At 42.1% G+C, this 16,269-nt stretch overlaps 1 protein-coding gene across 1 annotated transcript; it reads right to left on the reverse strand.

Annotated features, from left to right (window-relative positions):
- Positions 1–2,362: 2,362 nt before the first annotated feature.
- Positions 2,363–14,532, reverse strand: LOC6504196 (protein gurken). Its single transcript, XM_032455975.2, has 2 exons — positions 13,777–14,532; positions 2,363–3,486 (listed from the first exon to the last, which is right to left on the reverse strand). Exons 1-2 carry the CDS (start codon positions 14,314–14,316, stop codon positions 2,773–2,775), a joined length of 1,254 nt encoding a protein of 417 aa, XP_032311866.2. The 5' UTR covers positions 14,317–14,532; the 3' UTR covers positions 2,363–2,772.
- Between the last annotated feature and the right edge of the window lie 1,737 nt (positions 14,533–16,269).

The raw sequence follows: 16,269 nt of genomic DNA on the forward strand, positions 1-16,269 counted from the left end.
TTGATTAAAGCTGAACAGGGAAATCGTTTATTTATTTGGCCGCTATGAAAAAATATTAATAGCTTAACATCCACTTATGGTGATGAGCGATGGCGTCGCACCCTATAATTAGGCCTTTTCCTCCTCTCGCTGTCTTCCACACGCCGAATGAGTATCATGTGCGGTATGGACCACACTGGTCGTGGCCCATGTACGCCGAGCATATTCTAAGTGGGTTGTCAGGGCCCTCGTTAGAGACCAAGAATCCTGTCTCCATGGATTCAGGGTTCCTGGATGAGGGCTACATCAGCTCAACTCTCAGCGACGTGGAGCAGGACCGCAGCAGATGCCTCCCTACTGGAGTGGAGATTGATCTGCAGGAGTGTCAGAGGCATCCTTTACATTTTCCACCACAGTAACCTCCGCTTCGGCTTAGCAATGATTTCGCCTCCATTCCGACAAGAGCCCTTGCCAAGTCACTCTCCTCCGAGGTAGGGAGTGTGGGTTTGCACATTCTCATCATGCCCAGAATTGTTGTTTGGGTCCGCCGGCTTCTCTGTTAGCCATACGCGGGCCCTCGGTTTGCTGGGGATCTTGTTCCAGTCTACCGCCTCCAATCTGGCTCCTGGGTATACATCTCCCAGCGACGTCATCATGCGCTTATAGAGGCATATTGACCTCGCATCTTGGCACGCTATCAGCTTGATGCTACCCTGGTACCACCCTGCGTCTTCGCATGCAGCTCATTCACCACCTTCCGCCAAAGCTCCTTGGGGATCAGGCCATCCTAGGAGCCGTTCTCAATGACCCCAATGATGGTTCTGCCCTTCGTTACTTCGGCGAATTATCTATTGGCCGTCTGTGTCTGCACCTTTTTCTTCTTCGCTGAAGCGCTCCACCTTCTGTCGACCTCCTTGGAAGAGGCGCCAAGAGGTCGACTCCGATCGGCTTCTTGGGATCCAAACTGACATCAGCTTTCGCCGGCTGAAAATCATGCAAACTTTCTCTCACCCATTTTATAATCGCGTCCTGGTCCGGGTTCGATTCCGGCTTAGATGAGTCCGCTCGAATTAAAATAAAGACTGCTCTCCTCCTATCTTTCCCGTAGTGGGACCCGTTTTGAAGGTCGTAGCCTTGGCATCCCTCTCTAAACCGGAGTAACCAGCCTCTGGATGTTGTCCCTCTGTGGGAAAATTCAACATCCTAGCATATACTTGGCCTCTTTCTGTTTTGGAGATTGACGGATGGGATACCCATTTCCGGACTTTATTTAGGAGTTCCGTTATCCACTCTTTTTGTTTTGTTTGTTAGTTGAATTCACATTTGCACCCACGAGTAGGCGGCACATAGCTCGCTTATCATGATAAGCCTGGTTAAAACTGGGGGGTCGGCTGGTTTCCCAGAGTTCGCATATTAACCTTCGGCATATGCTGTTCCACCTTGAATTGGGGTGATTTGAGGATGGGAGTATTCTTCTCCCCGCCCGAATTAAATTCGTCAGAATCTTCGACAGAGTCATGACCTTACCGGGATCTGTTACCATCCGCCCTCACGTGGATAGTATAGTCGCACTACCAGCGGTGTATACAGTTACGGCACGTGAAGGCTCGCATTTTGGTCCCCCTGTAGTACCCGTTGGCTGGCGGCCAACCTCCTTTTATATATGGTGGAATTCAGAAAGCCTCCAAGCCGATTGAATTCTCAAACTCAAGCTTAGTTTTTTAATCCTTACGGGTGAGATATTTACGGGTACTGTTTTCTCAGTGCCGATGACTCCGTCATAGCACGTGGTACTATGAATTGGAGGTTATTCCCAAACCTGTTATGAAGCTCACATGAGGCTTTTCTTTTAGGTTAGAATCACTCACTTAGGTCCCGAGTTGTGATCCTTAGAGATCCACAAGCTTTTTTTAATATTTTACTGTTTTCAAATACTCCCGCTCAGGAGGGAATCCGTACGTTGTTTAATAAAATATTTTCCAAGATTCTTTGATTTTAATATTTGAAACCCTCAGGTGTTTTGTTTATAGGTTTATATAATGTTTATTTCAACAAAATATGCAACCATAGAAACAAAAAAGCAAAATGTTCAAAAATGCAAATATAGTATTTGCAGTATATAAGTCGAAACGGCCGGGATCGGTCGATTATATCTTGTAGCTATCATATAACTTATTGATCGGAAATGCCACACATTCCACACATGCTATATTTGGCCGAAATATCTTACCTACAAAATTTCTTAGGGATCGGCCGACTCCATCTTATTTTGTTTCGAGTCCCGTTTTTTTTTTTTCTAGATTTTTTCTTTAATGCACTAGAAAAAAAAAGTTTATACATTGCACAAGTAACTAAGTGTTAAAAAAATAACCACTCTTCTTGGTTAATTGGAGTAAGCGCTAAGATTATGTTCTAAGTTCTTAATATTTCATAATGGTTAATTTTTAAACGTAACTAAATGTTACAACAAACGAACTACCACAACAAAAAAAAGCTCCAACGAAAGCTTCCAAAGCGAAACGAACAAAAAACAGAGAAAATAGAATCGAAAATAGTAATCGTGTGCGTCTTTTGCAACTAAATAGAGAATCCTACTAAGAGAAACTAAATGTATTCAATAAATTAAAGCGCCAACAACATGGCATCCTGACAACATCCTCGTCAACATAGAATTTCAACAAAAAAAAACAGAAATAATGAATCCCCAAATACGAAAGTGAAACCAAAAATTGTTTTCAAAACAAAGTACAGGATTGGAGAGAGAGATCCTTCATCTTTATAGGCATCTAACACCTAACAAAAAAGCGCTGCTTGCGCAGGTGCAACTGCTGCTGTTTCTGGCGATAGTCCGGCACATTCCGGAGCATAGAGGGACGAGAGCATGATGAGCACGGGGAAGGAGAAGACGATGTGCGCCATCCGGACCTTGCGCTTCTCAATCGGCGGTACGTAGTCGAAGCCATCATTCCAGTTCTTGTACTCGCATCTCTCCCCCACGTAGTCGTCCTTGCAGAGGCAGGAGTGCAGGACCTTGCTGTTGACCATCGGATGGTGGAAGCAACGTCCTCCGTTCAGGCAGAAGTTCGCCTTGTACTCCTCGCTACAGGGCAGTAGCTGGACCTCGGTGACGTTCTTCCTCTTGCCCTCGTCTACGGCGGGCACAGTGGTTGGGCTTGCGGCGAACGTGCTGGGTGAGCTCTGGTCGGGTGGCGGCTCTCCAGTGTGCGTTACTGTGGTGGATGGCGTAGTCGTGATCTCCGAGGTGACGGGTGTGCTGCTGTCAATGGTGGACCAGGAGTCAGTGCTGGAGCTAAGTATCCCGGAAGTCAAACTGGATTCGGTGGACTTCTCCACCGACTGGGCACTGATGGGATCTATGCACAGCTCAAGATCTGTGTTGGCTTCTAACGCAGCCTCCTGGGCTGCTGCCTCCAGCTGCTGTTGCTCCTGGAGCTGTTGCAGCTCCCACTGGCTGGCGTAGGCCATCTCCTGCTGGAGGAACGCTGGCTAGCGTCGAAGAGTGGGTGGACCACCAAAATTTGTCCACCAAAGCAGGAAAGTTATATATTAATTGGAAAACGATGATATAGAACATATATAGTATGATACGATCTAGGGATCGAGAGGCGGCGTGCTGGCCGCAAATGCAATTTGGCGTCGCAACAGAAACAGAAACATATTACACACTTGCATCTCCTTGGGGGCTATAGCGCTTGGGGCTTGTGACTTGTGGATTTTATGGAAGAGCAATCCAGCCGCGAAAAGGCTCTGACATTATAATTGTTATTAGGATTCGTGAATCATTTTAAATAAATTTGCAAATTAATTATTTAGATTAGAGGACGGCAGAAGTCGGCAGAACAGCACGGGAAGCGGGCTCCTCTGCTTCTTTGCCTTTGGCTTTACGAAGGTGTTGTTGCGCGCACGTCGGAAAAGAGACTTATAGCTGTCATAGAACGATCGGAATTGGCATAAATTTGGGATTTTCCAAGTTAAAAAGATGGGACATGGTTCCATTTTGAAAAAAAATAATCCAAATTTCGTAAGGATCGGCCGACTATATTCTATAGCTGTCCTATAACTGAATGATCGGAATTGGCATAACTTTGTTGTTTTTAAAGATGCTTGGGGCTGTTTCCAACATTTTTATTAGAAAATTGATTTGATAGTGAAATTTTCATTGGGATTGGTCTACTACATACGATCCAACGACGATTATATGTAAATAATATAAGATGCCCATTTACTACTGATAGGGTATATCAACACCGGCTCCGCCCGAAGTTAGCTTGAATTTCTTGTTTTGTTATTATTTTATTTATTAACAAAGTAAATCTGACTTCATTACATTTAGGTATCCGCACTAATAGAAATTTGAAAATTGAAGATTTTATTATTATACTTATTATGTTATATAGATTACGAAATGGATTATGTAACGTAATTAGATTTGACAATCGGTATCCACAGGGGATGAACCATTTATGACTATAAAATGTGATTGATCCAAATGGGATTTTAAGTCAACCACACCGTGTACTAACATACACATAAAGAAGAATTACACCATTATAGGTTCTACGATCCTGCAATTTTTGTATATTTAACAGTTGAAGCCTGTGGCTAGGGTTCCAGTTTTATTTTTTTTAAATAAAACAAACCGTTTTTTCCGAACAGTATTCGAGTATAGGTCAACCCAAAGATATTTAAAGCGTTTTAGTTGTAAATCATTAGTTGTAAATCAGTTAAATCATTGAATTTAATAGGCCATTGTTTAATGAAATTAAAATTCAATTCGGTCATAGAAATGTGGTCGATAATGACAACTAATGATAAAATAGGACCCCAAGATCTTTCATCAAGGACACACGTGATTAGGCCTGAATCCCGTAAGACACACGTGATTAGGTAAGACGTGATTTCCAAGAGGGACCATATGGAGCTTGTAGCGATGAAAGGTTATAAGCTTGCGTTTTTGAGCGGAAAGGTCTAACCGTTGACAAGCATTAAAAATTCCTAGGAATTAAATAATCGTACAATTCATAATTAAAATTCATTCTTAAATCCATAATCTCAAATTTCTTCCGCTTCCCACGAGTGTCAAGGCATAAAAGAAAGCTTAGGCACGTGTTTACAGGTTGACTTAACAGAGACATAAAACCCGGGCTTAAACTATTGATTAATTCTGTAACTTTGGCGTTGCCAGACACCACGGGTGCAGTTTTACTATCTATCGCAACTATATATCTAATATTTGCTGTAAATAAAATAAATAAAGTTACAGTTATATTATTTTCATTTTTATACCCTTGCAGAGTGTATTATAATTTTGGTCAAAAGTGTGTAACGCAGTAATGGAGACATTTCCCACCCTATAAAGTATATATATTCTTAATCAGGATCAACTCCTGAGTCGATATGAACATATCTTTAAAGCTATCGAGTTGAAACTTTGCCCACATCCTTCTTTTGTTTGCAGGCAGTATATAAGTTCCGACTTATCGGCCGAGATAAGTCGACTATATCCTAACTGATTGATCGGAAATGCCATAACTTTAATGTTTTTTAAGCTAGAGGGTTGGGACTTTCCAGACGTGTTATATTTGGCCAAATCTTCTTATGTACAAATTTCTTCGGCCGACTATATTCTATAGCTGCCATATAACTCAACGATCGGAAGTGACACAACATTACTATTTTTAAAGATGCTTTGCGTGGTTTTTAACATTTTTATTAGAAAATTGATTCGATGGTGAAATTATCATAAGGATCCGCCAACTATATATGATCCGATATAGGTATATACAATAATATAAGATGCTACTTAACTGCAAGGGTATATCAACTTCGGCACCGCCTGAAGTAAGCTTTCCTTTCATGTTTGTTGATTTTTTAATAAAGCTCTTAAACAAAAGATAATAATAAATCAATAAAACTTTGCATACAAGACGTATTTCAGGAGTCATCGGAGGAACAATTACACAACAAACGGGTGCGAATCGCTACATTCCGGAAAATATGCGTGGGCAAGTTAATCAAGTTGTAGGGCAAGCTGCTTTTAATGAACTATCAAATGTATTGACACCACGATTTAAGTAAAATATAAATATAAAATTATAAATATTTAACACAACTAAGAGCCGTTATAAAATAAATAATGGATTATTTATATATCTAGAAAATGTCGTAAATTGTCGTACTTATTGGCAATATTTCTTAAAGTTGTCATAAAATTGAATAAATTTTTTCGTTTTTAAGATGTTATTGCGTTGACTTATTTGCGTACATAAATGGGAGAATGTAATTTTTACAAAAACTGTCAAAATTATTTAAAACAGGATTATGTGCACTATTGGAAATATGTATATTGGATTAAATCTTTCAATCAAAGGTATCTTTAAATATTTAATACTTTCAGTACTTCCAGTAACTTTTTCCAGTCATCCTTATTAAGTAACACATCTTTTTTCGGAAGCTACAAATATGAATTTTCTTTTTGAAGTGAAACTTCTTATACGACGCCGGAAAATGTTGCGTTAAACGTTTAACGCAACTCGGAAGGAGAAGAGGAAAAGAGAAAGATAGAGTGCGAGGGAGAGAGAGAGTGAATGAGAGTAGAGGTGGGCATGGGCTGAATTTTTCGACACGGCCCAACACGACACGACTGCTTAGTTTTTTTAGCACGCACGCACACGCACGGCCAAAAATTTTTCCAACACGGCCCAACACGAAAAATAATATTTACATTACAAAAAATTTTTTTTTTCTCGAAATTTCTAGAAAATACAAAATTTTTAATGCTTCGTGTTTTGTCGTGTTTTGGAAGGTCGGCACGAAAACGCACGCACGCGTGTTAAATTTTAATTTTCAACACGAACACGGCCACGCGTCCTATGTGTCGAAAATTCTTTTTCTTATTCTTATCTCGTATTTTGTTATTAAAGTGTTTCCCATAATTAATTCGTGTTCTATATAATATTGACGCACTACTTGTAGTATTAGTACAGTGAATAGTGATTCAAACAAACAATAAAATGAGTGACAGTGAAAATACGCATAACACAGCGGATTCCAGGTTATGTGGTGGTACGTTTCTCTTGAATATTTCAATTGTCCATAACAGATGCACCTTGTGGATCATATCATCTTGAAATTAATATCAATTGGATTGGCAAAAATTTTAATGGTTTGATTTTGAATTGATTTTACAGCGGAAAAAGACAGTGCAGCCGGTGTTTTAAGAGGAGGGAACAGAGCACAATATTATCGTGAATACCGAGCACGAAAGAAAGCAGAACTTGGACTTTGCTTTATAATAAATTTATAAAATGTGAATTGAAGAAAGTGTTGGTCACTCCACCTTATTTTTATCCTTTCCCTCCCGCTATTTTTCTTTTATACGAAATAATTTGCATTTTTTGGAATATCGCTAAGAAGTTTCACTTCTTTCGCGCGTAGGGACTCCACGCACACAATTTTTTTTTATTAAAAGAGAAGTAAAGGATTTTTAGTACAGTCTTGTACAGTCAGTTTGTGAAACTGAAACTGGCAAGAATCCGGTATTAAAGTGACGAAAGCGTCGTCGGATCATTTTACTTGAATGCTTTGATTACTCCAAGAGTTGATTCCGGAGGTTAAGAGAATTATATGATAGTACTATGGCGTGGCATAGAGGATTCCATATGACGTTGGAGATTCGACGGATATATTATTGACCAAGGTATGAAAAGTCTCAAAAGGCACTCAACCAGATCACAAGACTTGCTATTGGAAAGATAGTACAGCTTCAGATATTTCTTTCAGAGTATTTATGTCAGAGTATTTATGTCTTCGGACTAAACACAAGGTCTCAGCCATACATATGCCTGCTAAACCAGCCAAAGCTAAGCGATGGCGTACGTGCGTTGGAAAAAGAGGGATCATCTATAGACTCAAAACAGTTGGAGCCAGTTTTCCCTTTCTGGTGTGGTAATTAAAGGCCCCATTTACGTAAAATACCAATTCAGTTCGATTTAAATATGGGCGTTGATTTATTAGATTTGATACACTGATTTGGGCGATGTTTATAAATAATAGTCTGAGGGGTGGAAGACCGAGCGACGAAGTGAAAAACCGACCGAAAGATAGCGCGAGAAAGCAAGTCATGTAGATATGCACAATTTCATGTAGATATGCCTTTAGTTATTACGCACCATTTAGATCGTTGCTGCAACAGAGCGTCAAGCGTCTGCAACTCGTCGTCTCTTAGTACAGCCAACAAAAAATAAAACTTTTCTATCTTAAGAGCAGCTTTCCACGAGCCGCCAAAGTGAGGAAAGTGAGGAGACTGGTCACGGATGTACTTCCAATGGACTCTGGAAGGTAAAAATCCAGGTCTGCCCTCAGGTGTTCGTCGCTAAGAAATAACCGTTTCAACAACACGGTGTATTGCAAGTGGCCGTCGGACAAAGCCATCATCTCACATTAGTATATTTTACAAAAGTCGCCAGTCACCGCTACCGGATGCGAACGAAACCTCATAAGGATGTGAAAATGCTTCGGTTGGATGACACGGCACAATGCCAGCGTCTTTTCTATCTGTTCGCTCAATGCACCAGCTGGCTAAGGGCGAAGGTGCCGGTTTTCCCGTTGGCTCTCGTGTTGTCCTCCAGTATTTTTATTTTTATGTGGACGACCTTATATCTGGTGCCCCAACGAAGACTGAAGCGATTGAGATAATAGCTCAGACATCGAGCCTGTTGAACAAGGGTCAGTTTCAATTAAGGAAATGGTGCTCCAACATCCCAGAGGTTTTTGAAGGCGTACCTGAAGGTGATAGAGAGTCATACTTAAAATTTGGCGTGAACGGACGATGGCAGTCCGTTCACAAAGACGCTTGGATTAGCATGAGATCCTGCTGCTGACCTACTGCTATTTTCCTTTGAAGCTCTTCAGCCCATCGCCAAACTAACAAGGTGATCTATACTATCATCCGTCGCTCGGTTTTATGACCCGATGGGCTTGGTAGGTCCTGTCGTCACCAGGGCAAAGATCCTATTGCAGAAGCTGTGCCGAGAAATTATGGGATGAAAGCATAGCTCAATCCCTTATCTCTGAGTGCTTGCAACTCTGTTCCATTTTTGACCAAACTCAGCGAATTAAGTTTTCTCGTTTAGTAATTCCCTGCCAAGAAAGGTTGGAGGTCCAAGGATTCTGCGACGCTAGCTTGGATGCGTATGGAGCTTGCGTATATGTGTTGTCAGGGTCTGATTGTCGGCTGTTATGCTCAAACAGTCGAGTGGCACCCATTATAACTCAGAAAATACTGAAGCTAGAACTATCTTGTGCTGAGTTACTAGCAAGACTGATGGCTGAAGTTGCTGATCTTGGAACATATAAAGGAGATTGTTATTGTTGGTGTGACTCCTTATTTCCCTATCCAGGATTCAAGATGAACCTGCCCGATTTAACATATTTTTTTCTAGTCGCGTCTCTTCCATACAGGAGCTCACCAAGGCAATGAAATGGGGTAGTTCCTACTGCTTTTAACCCAGCCGATCTACTGTCAAGAGGTTCACTTCCCACTAAGCTATTGAACTCCCAGCTTTGGTCCCAAGGCCCCCCATTTCTTCGTGGTTCCAAAGATGATTGGCCCATCGCTATTGTAGCCCAAAAGGCAAGCATCAAACTTCGCCCCAGGACCTTGTTGGCTACGGCTCCTCCCAGGGATATAGCAGTATTTTCAAAGTTTGCCAACACGTTTTCCGCCCTACAGAGAGAGTTCGCCTACATTTACAAATTTTGTCGCCGCATCCGTCACGAAGGGATTTCTGTCCAGGATCTCAAAGGAGGAACCCATCTGCTGTTGCGCGTCGTCCAGCTTACCGAGTTTAAGGAAGAGATAAGCTTACTAAAATCGCGCTGATTGCTTCCGCCCTCAAGCCCACTTGCCTCGCTTGCTCCTTTTGTGGATGATGCTGGTTTGCTTCGTGTTGACGGGCGATTGCGGAACTCTACGCTGGATTTTGCTGGACGTCATCCGATCATTCTCTCCAGAGGCCATCCCGTCACGTCGGCTATAGTGACTTACTTTCATGAGAAGAACTTGCACTCTGGCCCCCGGGCACTAATTGCGAAAATCGGTTCTCAATACGGGCTCATTGGGGGGAGGAAGACCGTTTCAAGGGTTTTGAACAAATGCATACAATGGATATTGCCACCAATTTTGTGGGTGCCAAGAATGAGCTGATGGAGTTGAAGTGAAGATTCCTCAGCCAGGATCACAAGGCTTCTCTGTACGATTTTTGCCTGTCGGGTCTTTCGGGTGGCGACTTATTCCTCTCCCCATTTTGGCGCTCTTTGGGAAGCAGCAGTAATAACGGCGAAACACCACCTATATCGGGCAGTTGGTCCCGCATTTCTTAGCTTCGAGGAATTGAGGAGTTTGATGTGCCGCATAGCCTGAATCATTAATTCTAGACCCCTTGTGTCGATTTCAGAAAATCCTGCGGACCTAGATGTGCTAACTCCGGCTCATTTTGTAAATGACGGGCCGCCCTCAACGTTCATCGAACCGGACCTTACTGCCCTAAGCTTCAATCGTCTGGATGGGTGGCAGAGAGTCTCCTTCTTGCAGCAAGTTTTCTGGGCGCGTTGGAAGGAGGAGTATCTTACGCGGTTGCAGCAGCGTTCCAAATGACGCACCCCTGGCTCTGTAATTTCTGTTGGTGACATAGTCCTGGTGAAGGATGAGAATCTACCCTCAATGAGGTGTCCTCGATACCAGGTGGTCAGGATACTGCAGCTGGTTCCTGGGCGTGACGGAGTGAACCGTGTAGCCATACTTAAGACAGCGGTTGAAACGCCTAAGTGTGCGGTGTCAAGGTTGTGTCTGCTGCCTCTCAAGGATTCTGTTGAAGACCCAGCCTTCAACAGGGGGAGGATGTTGAGCCAAGCAGCCAAAGGCGAAGCTATTTAAAATAATTCATATATTCTAAAACTAAAGACCAGCGACGGTTTTATCAGCAGTTATGTTTTTTTTTATTTCTCCCCCGTTCGAATGCGCTTTACTGGTATTTGTAGCGCATGCGCTTTGGGGAGCTTTTTTATAGAGCTGCTGTACACTAGCTCATCTTGTATTTGTGTGCGTTCTCCCGCCTCGCCTCTTGCCAACGAAATGATAAACAAATGCATTGTTCTGAGTTTCTAATGCTAAGCTTTGATGAACTTGTATTGTTGGCACTGATTTGAGCAGATGCGAGTTTGGTTAGATTGAATCCTCGTATAAAAACATTGAAATTTGATTAAAGCTGAACAGGGAAATCGTTTATTTATTTGGCCGCTATGAAAAAATATTAATAGCTTAACATCCACTTATGGTGATGAGCGATGGCGTCGCACCCTATAATTAGGCCTTTTCCTCCTCTCGCTGTCTTCCACACGCCGAATGAGTATCATGTGCGGTATGGACCACACTGGTCGTGGCCCATGTACGCCGAGCATATTCTAAGTGGGTTGTCAGGGCCCTCGTTAGAGACCAAGAATCCTGTCTCCATGGATTCAGGGTTCCTGGATGAGGGCTACATCAGCTCAACTCTCAGCGACGTGGAGCAGGACCGCAGCAGATGCCTCCCTACTGGAGTGGAGATTGATCTGCAGGAGTGTCAGAGGCATCCTTTACATTTTCCACCACAGTAACCTCCGCTTCGGCTTAGCAATGATTTCGCCTCCATTCCGACAAGAGCCCTTGCCAAGTCACTCTCCTCCGAGGTAGGGAGTGTGGGTTTGCACATTCTCATCATGCCCAGAATTGTTGTTTGGGTCCGCCGGCTTCTCTGTTAGCCATACGCGGGCCCTCGGTTTGCTGGGGATCTTGTTCCAGTCTACCGCCTCCAATCTGGCTCCTGGGTATACATCTCCCAGCGACGTCATCATGCGCTTATAGAGGCATATTGACCTCGCATCTTGGCACGCTATCAGCTTGATGCTACCCTGGTACCACCCTGCGTCTTCGCATGCAGCTCATTCACCACCTTCCGCCAAAGCTCCTTGGGGATCAGGCCATCCTAGGAGCCGTTCTCAATGACCCCAATGATGGTTCTGCCCTTCGTTACTTCGGCGAATTATCTATTGGCCGTCTGTGTCTGCACCTTTTTCTTCTTCGCTGAAGCGCTCCACCTTCTGTCGACCTCCTTGGAAGAGGCGCCAAGAGGTCGACTCCGATCGGCTTCTTGGGATCCAAACTGACATCAGCTTTCGCCGGCTGAAAATCATGCAAACTTTCTCTCACCCATTTTATAATCGCGTCCTGGTCCGGGTTCGATTCCGGCTTGGATGAGTCCGCTCGAATTAAAATAAAGACTGCTCTCCTCCTATCTTTCCCGTAGTGGGACCCGTTTTGAAGGTCGTAGCCTTGGCATCCCTCTCTAAACCGGAGTAACCAGCCTCTGGATGTTGTCCCTCTGTGGGAAAATTCAACATCCTAGCATATACTTGGCCTCTTTCTGTTTTGGAGATTGACGGATGGGATACCCATTTCCGGACTTTATTTAGGAGTTCCGTTATCCACTCTTTTTGTTTTGTTTGTTAGTTGAATTCACATTTGCACCCACGAGTAGGCGGCACATAGCTCGCTTATCATGATAAGCCTGGTTAAAACTGGGGGGTCGGCTGGTTTCCCAGAGTTTGCATATTAACCTTCGGCATATGCTGTTCCACCTTGAATTGGGGTGATTTGAGGATGGGAGTATTCTTCTCCCCGCCCGAATTAAATTCGTCAGAATCTTCGACAGAGTCATGACCTTACCGGGATCTGTTACCATCCGCCCTCACGTGGATAGTATAGTCGCACTACCAGCGGTGTATACAGTTACGGCACGTGAAGGCTCGCATTTTGGTCCCCCTGTAGTACCCGTTGGCTGGCGGCCAACCTCCTTTTATATATGGTGGAATTCAGAAAGCCTCCAAGCCGATTGAATTCTCAAACTCAAACTTAGTATTTTAATCCTTACGGGTGAGATATTTACGGGTACTGTTTTCTCAGTGCCGATGACTCCGTCATAGCACGTGGTACTATGAATTGGAGGTTATTCCCAAACCTGTTATGAAGCTCACATGAGGCTTTTCTTTTAGGTTAGAATCACTCACTTAGGTCCCGAGTTGTGATCCTTAGAGATCCACAAGCTTTTTTTAATATTTTACTGTTTTCAAATACTCCCGCTCAGGAGGGAATCCGTACGTTGTTTAATAAAATATTTTCCAAGATTCTTTGATTTCAATATTTGAAACCCTCAGGTGTTTTGTTTATAGGTTTATATAATGTTTATTTCAACAAAATATGCAACCATAGAAACAAAAAAGCAAAATGTTCAAAAATGCAAATATAGTATTTGCAGTATATAAGTCGAAACGGCCGGGATCGGTCGATTATATCTTGTAGCTATCATATAACTTATTGATCGGAAATGCCACACATTCCACACATGTTATATTTGGCCGAAATATCTTACCTACAAAATTTCTTAGGGATCGGCCGACTCCATCTTATTTTGTTTCGAGTCCCGTTTTTTTTTTCCTAGATTTTTTTTTTAATGCACTAGAAAAAAAAAGTTTATACATTGTACAAGTAACTAAGTGTTAAAAAAATAACCACTCTTCTTGGTTAATTGGAGTAAGCGCTAAGATTATGTTCTAAGTTCTTAATATTTCATAATGGTTAATTTTTAAACGTAACTAAATGTTACAACAAACGAACTACCACAACAAAGTACAGGATTGGAGAGAGAGATCCTTCATCTCTATAGGCATCTAACACCTAACAAAAAAGCGCTGCTTGCGCAGGTGCAACTGCAGGGGTGTGACGGGTGTGCTGCTGTCAATGGTGGACCAGGAGTCAGTGCTGGAGCTAAGTATCCCGGAAGCCAAACTGGATTCGGTGGACGTCTCCACCGACTGGGCACTGATGGGATCTATGCACAGCTCAAGATCTGTGTTGGCTTCTAACGCAGCCTCCTGGGCTGCTGCCTCCAGCTGCTGTTGCTCCTGGAGCTGTTGCAGCTCCCACTGGCTGGCGTAGGCCATCTCCTGCTGCTGCAGCTCGTGGGCGTGCTCGTGGAGGTGATTGTGCTGATGCTGCACAATGTTAAGCGTATGCTCTCGTAGTAGTAAGATCCGGCTCGAACAACAATCTGTGACGGCGACAATTGTTGAGAGCACGAAAATTACTTTGAATATTTGGATAATTGGGATTGGCATCATTGGAGGAACGCTGGCTAGCGTCGAAGAGTGGGTGGACCACCAAAATTTGTCCACCAAAGCAGGAAAGTTATATATTAATTGGAAAACGATGATATAGAACATATATAGTATGATACGATCTAGGGATCGAGAGGCGGCGTGCTGGCCGCAAATGCAATTTGGCGTCGCAACAGAAACAGAAACATATTACACACTTGCATCTCCTTGGGGGCTATAGCGCTTGGGGCTTGTGACTTGTGGATTTTATGGAAGAGCAATCCAGCCGCGAAAAGGCTCTGACATTATAATTGTTATTAGGATTCGTGAATCATTTTAAATAAATTTGCAAATTAATTATTTAGATTAGAGGACGGCAGAAGTCGGCAGAACAGCACGGGAAGCGGGCTCCTCTGCTTCTTTGCCTTTGGCTTTACGAAGGTGTTGTTGCGCGCACGTCGGAAAAGAGACTTATAGCTGTCATAGAACGATCGGAATTGGCATAAATTTGGGATTTTCCAAGTTAAAAAGATGGGACATGGTTCCATTTTGAAAAAAATAATCCAAATTTCGTAAGGATCGGCCGACTATATTCTATAGCTGTCCTATAACTGAATGATCGGAATTGGCATAACTTTGTTGTTTTTAAAGATGCTTGGGGCTGTTTCCAACATTTTTATTAGAAAATTGATTTGATAGTGAAATTTTCATTGGGATTGGTCTACTACATACGATCCAATATACATATAATAATATAAGATGCCCATTTACTACTGATAGGGTATATCAACACCGGCTCCGCCCGAAGTTAGCTTGAATTTCTTGTTTTGTTATTATTTTATTTATTAACAAAGTAAATCTGACTTCATTACATTTAGGTATCCGCACTAATAGAAATTTGAAAATTGAAGATTTTATTATTATACTTATTATGTTATATAGATTACGAAATGGATTATGTAACGTAATTAGATTTGACAATCGGTATCCACAGGGGATGAACCATTTATGACTATAAAATGTGATTGATCCAAATGGGATTTTAAGTCAACCAGACCGTGTACTAACATACACATAAAGAAGAATTACACCATTATAGGTTCTACGATCCTGCAATTTTTGTATATTTAACAGTTGAAGCCTGTGGCTAGGGTTCCAGTTTTATTTTTTTTGTTTAAATAAAACAAACCGTTTTTTCCGAACAGTATTCGAGTATAGGTCAACCCAAAGATATTTAAAGCGTTTTAGTTGTAAATCATTAGTTGTAAATCAGTTAAATCATTGAATTTAATAGGCCATTGTTTAATGAAATTAAAATTCAATTCGGTCATAGAAATGTGGTCGATAATGACAACTAATGATAAAATAGGACCCCAAGATCTTTCATCAAGGACACACGTGATTAGGCCTGAATCCCGTAAGACACACGTGATTAGGTAAGACGTGATTTCCAAGAGGGACCATATGGAGCTTGTAGCGATGAAAGGTTATAAGCTTGCGTTTTTGAGCGGAAAGGTCTAACCGTTGACAAGCATTAAAAATTCCTAGGAATTAAATAATCGTACAATTCATAATTAAAATTCATTCTTAAATCCATAATCTCAATTTTCTTCCGCTTTCCACGAGTGTCAAGGCATAAAAGAAAGCTTAGGCACGTGTTTACAGGTTGACTTAACAGAGACATAAAACCCGGGCTTAAACTATTGATTAATTCTGTAACTTTGGCGTTGCCAGACGCCACGAGTGCAGTTTTACTATCTATCGCAACTATCTAATCTAATATTTGCTGTAAATAAAATAAATAAAGTTACAATTATATTATTTTCATTTTTATACCCTTTCAGAGTGTATTATAATTTTGGTCAAAAGTGTGTAACGCAGTAATGGAGACATTTCCCACCCTATAAAGTATATATATTCTTAATCAGGATCAACTCCTGAGTCGATATGAGCATGTCCTTCTGTCTGTCTGTGTGTCTGTCTGTCTGTTTCTACGCAAACTAGTCTCTCAGTTTTAAAGCTATCGAGTTGAAACTTTGCCCACATCCTTCTTTTGTTTGCAGGCAGTATATAAGTCGG

The sequence above is a fragment of the Drosophila ananassae genome, chromosome XL, assembly GCF_017639315.1.
Source record: "Drosophila ananassae strain 14024-0371.13 chromosome XL, ASM1763931v2, whole genome shotgun sequence".
Classification (NCBI taxonomy): Eukaryota; Metazoa; Arthropoda; class Insecta; order Diptera; family Drosophilidae; genus Drosophila; species Drosophila ananassae.

Excerpts from the sequence above, each read along its gene's own strand:
- LOC6504196 (XM_032455975.2), bottom strand. The coding sequence starts at position 14,316 with ATGTTCTATATCATCGTTTTCCAATTAATATATAACTTTCCTGCTTTG. Across the intron at positions 3,487-13,776 it reads TGCGCAAGCAGCGCTTTTTT|CCAGCGTTCCTCCAGCAGGA; the intron begins GTTAGGTGTTAG and ends CTTCGACGCTAG.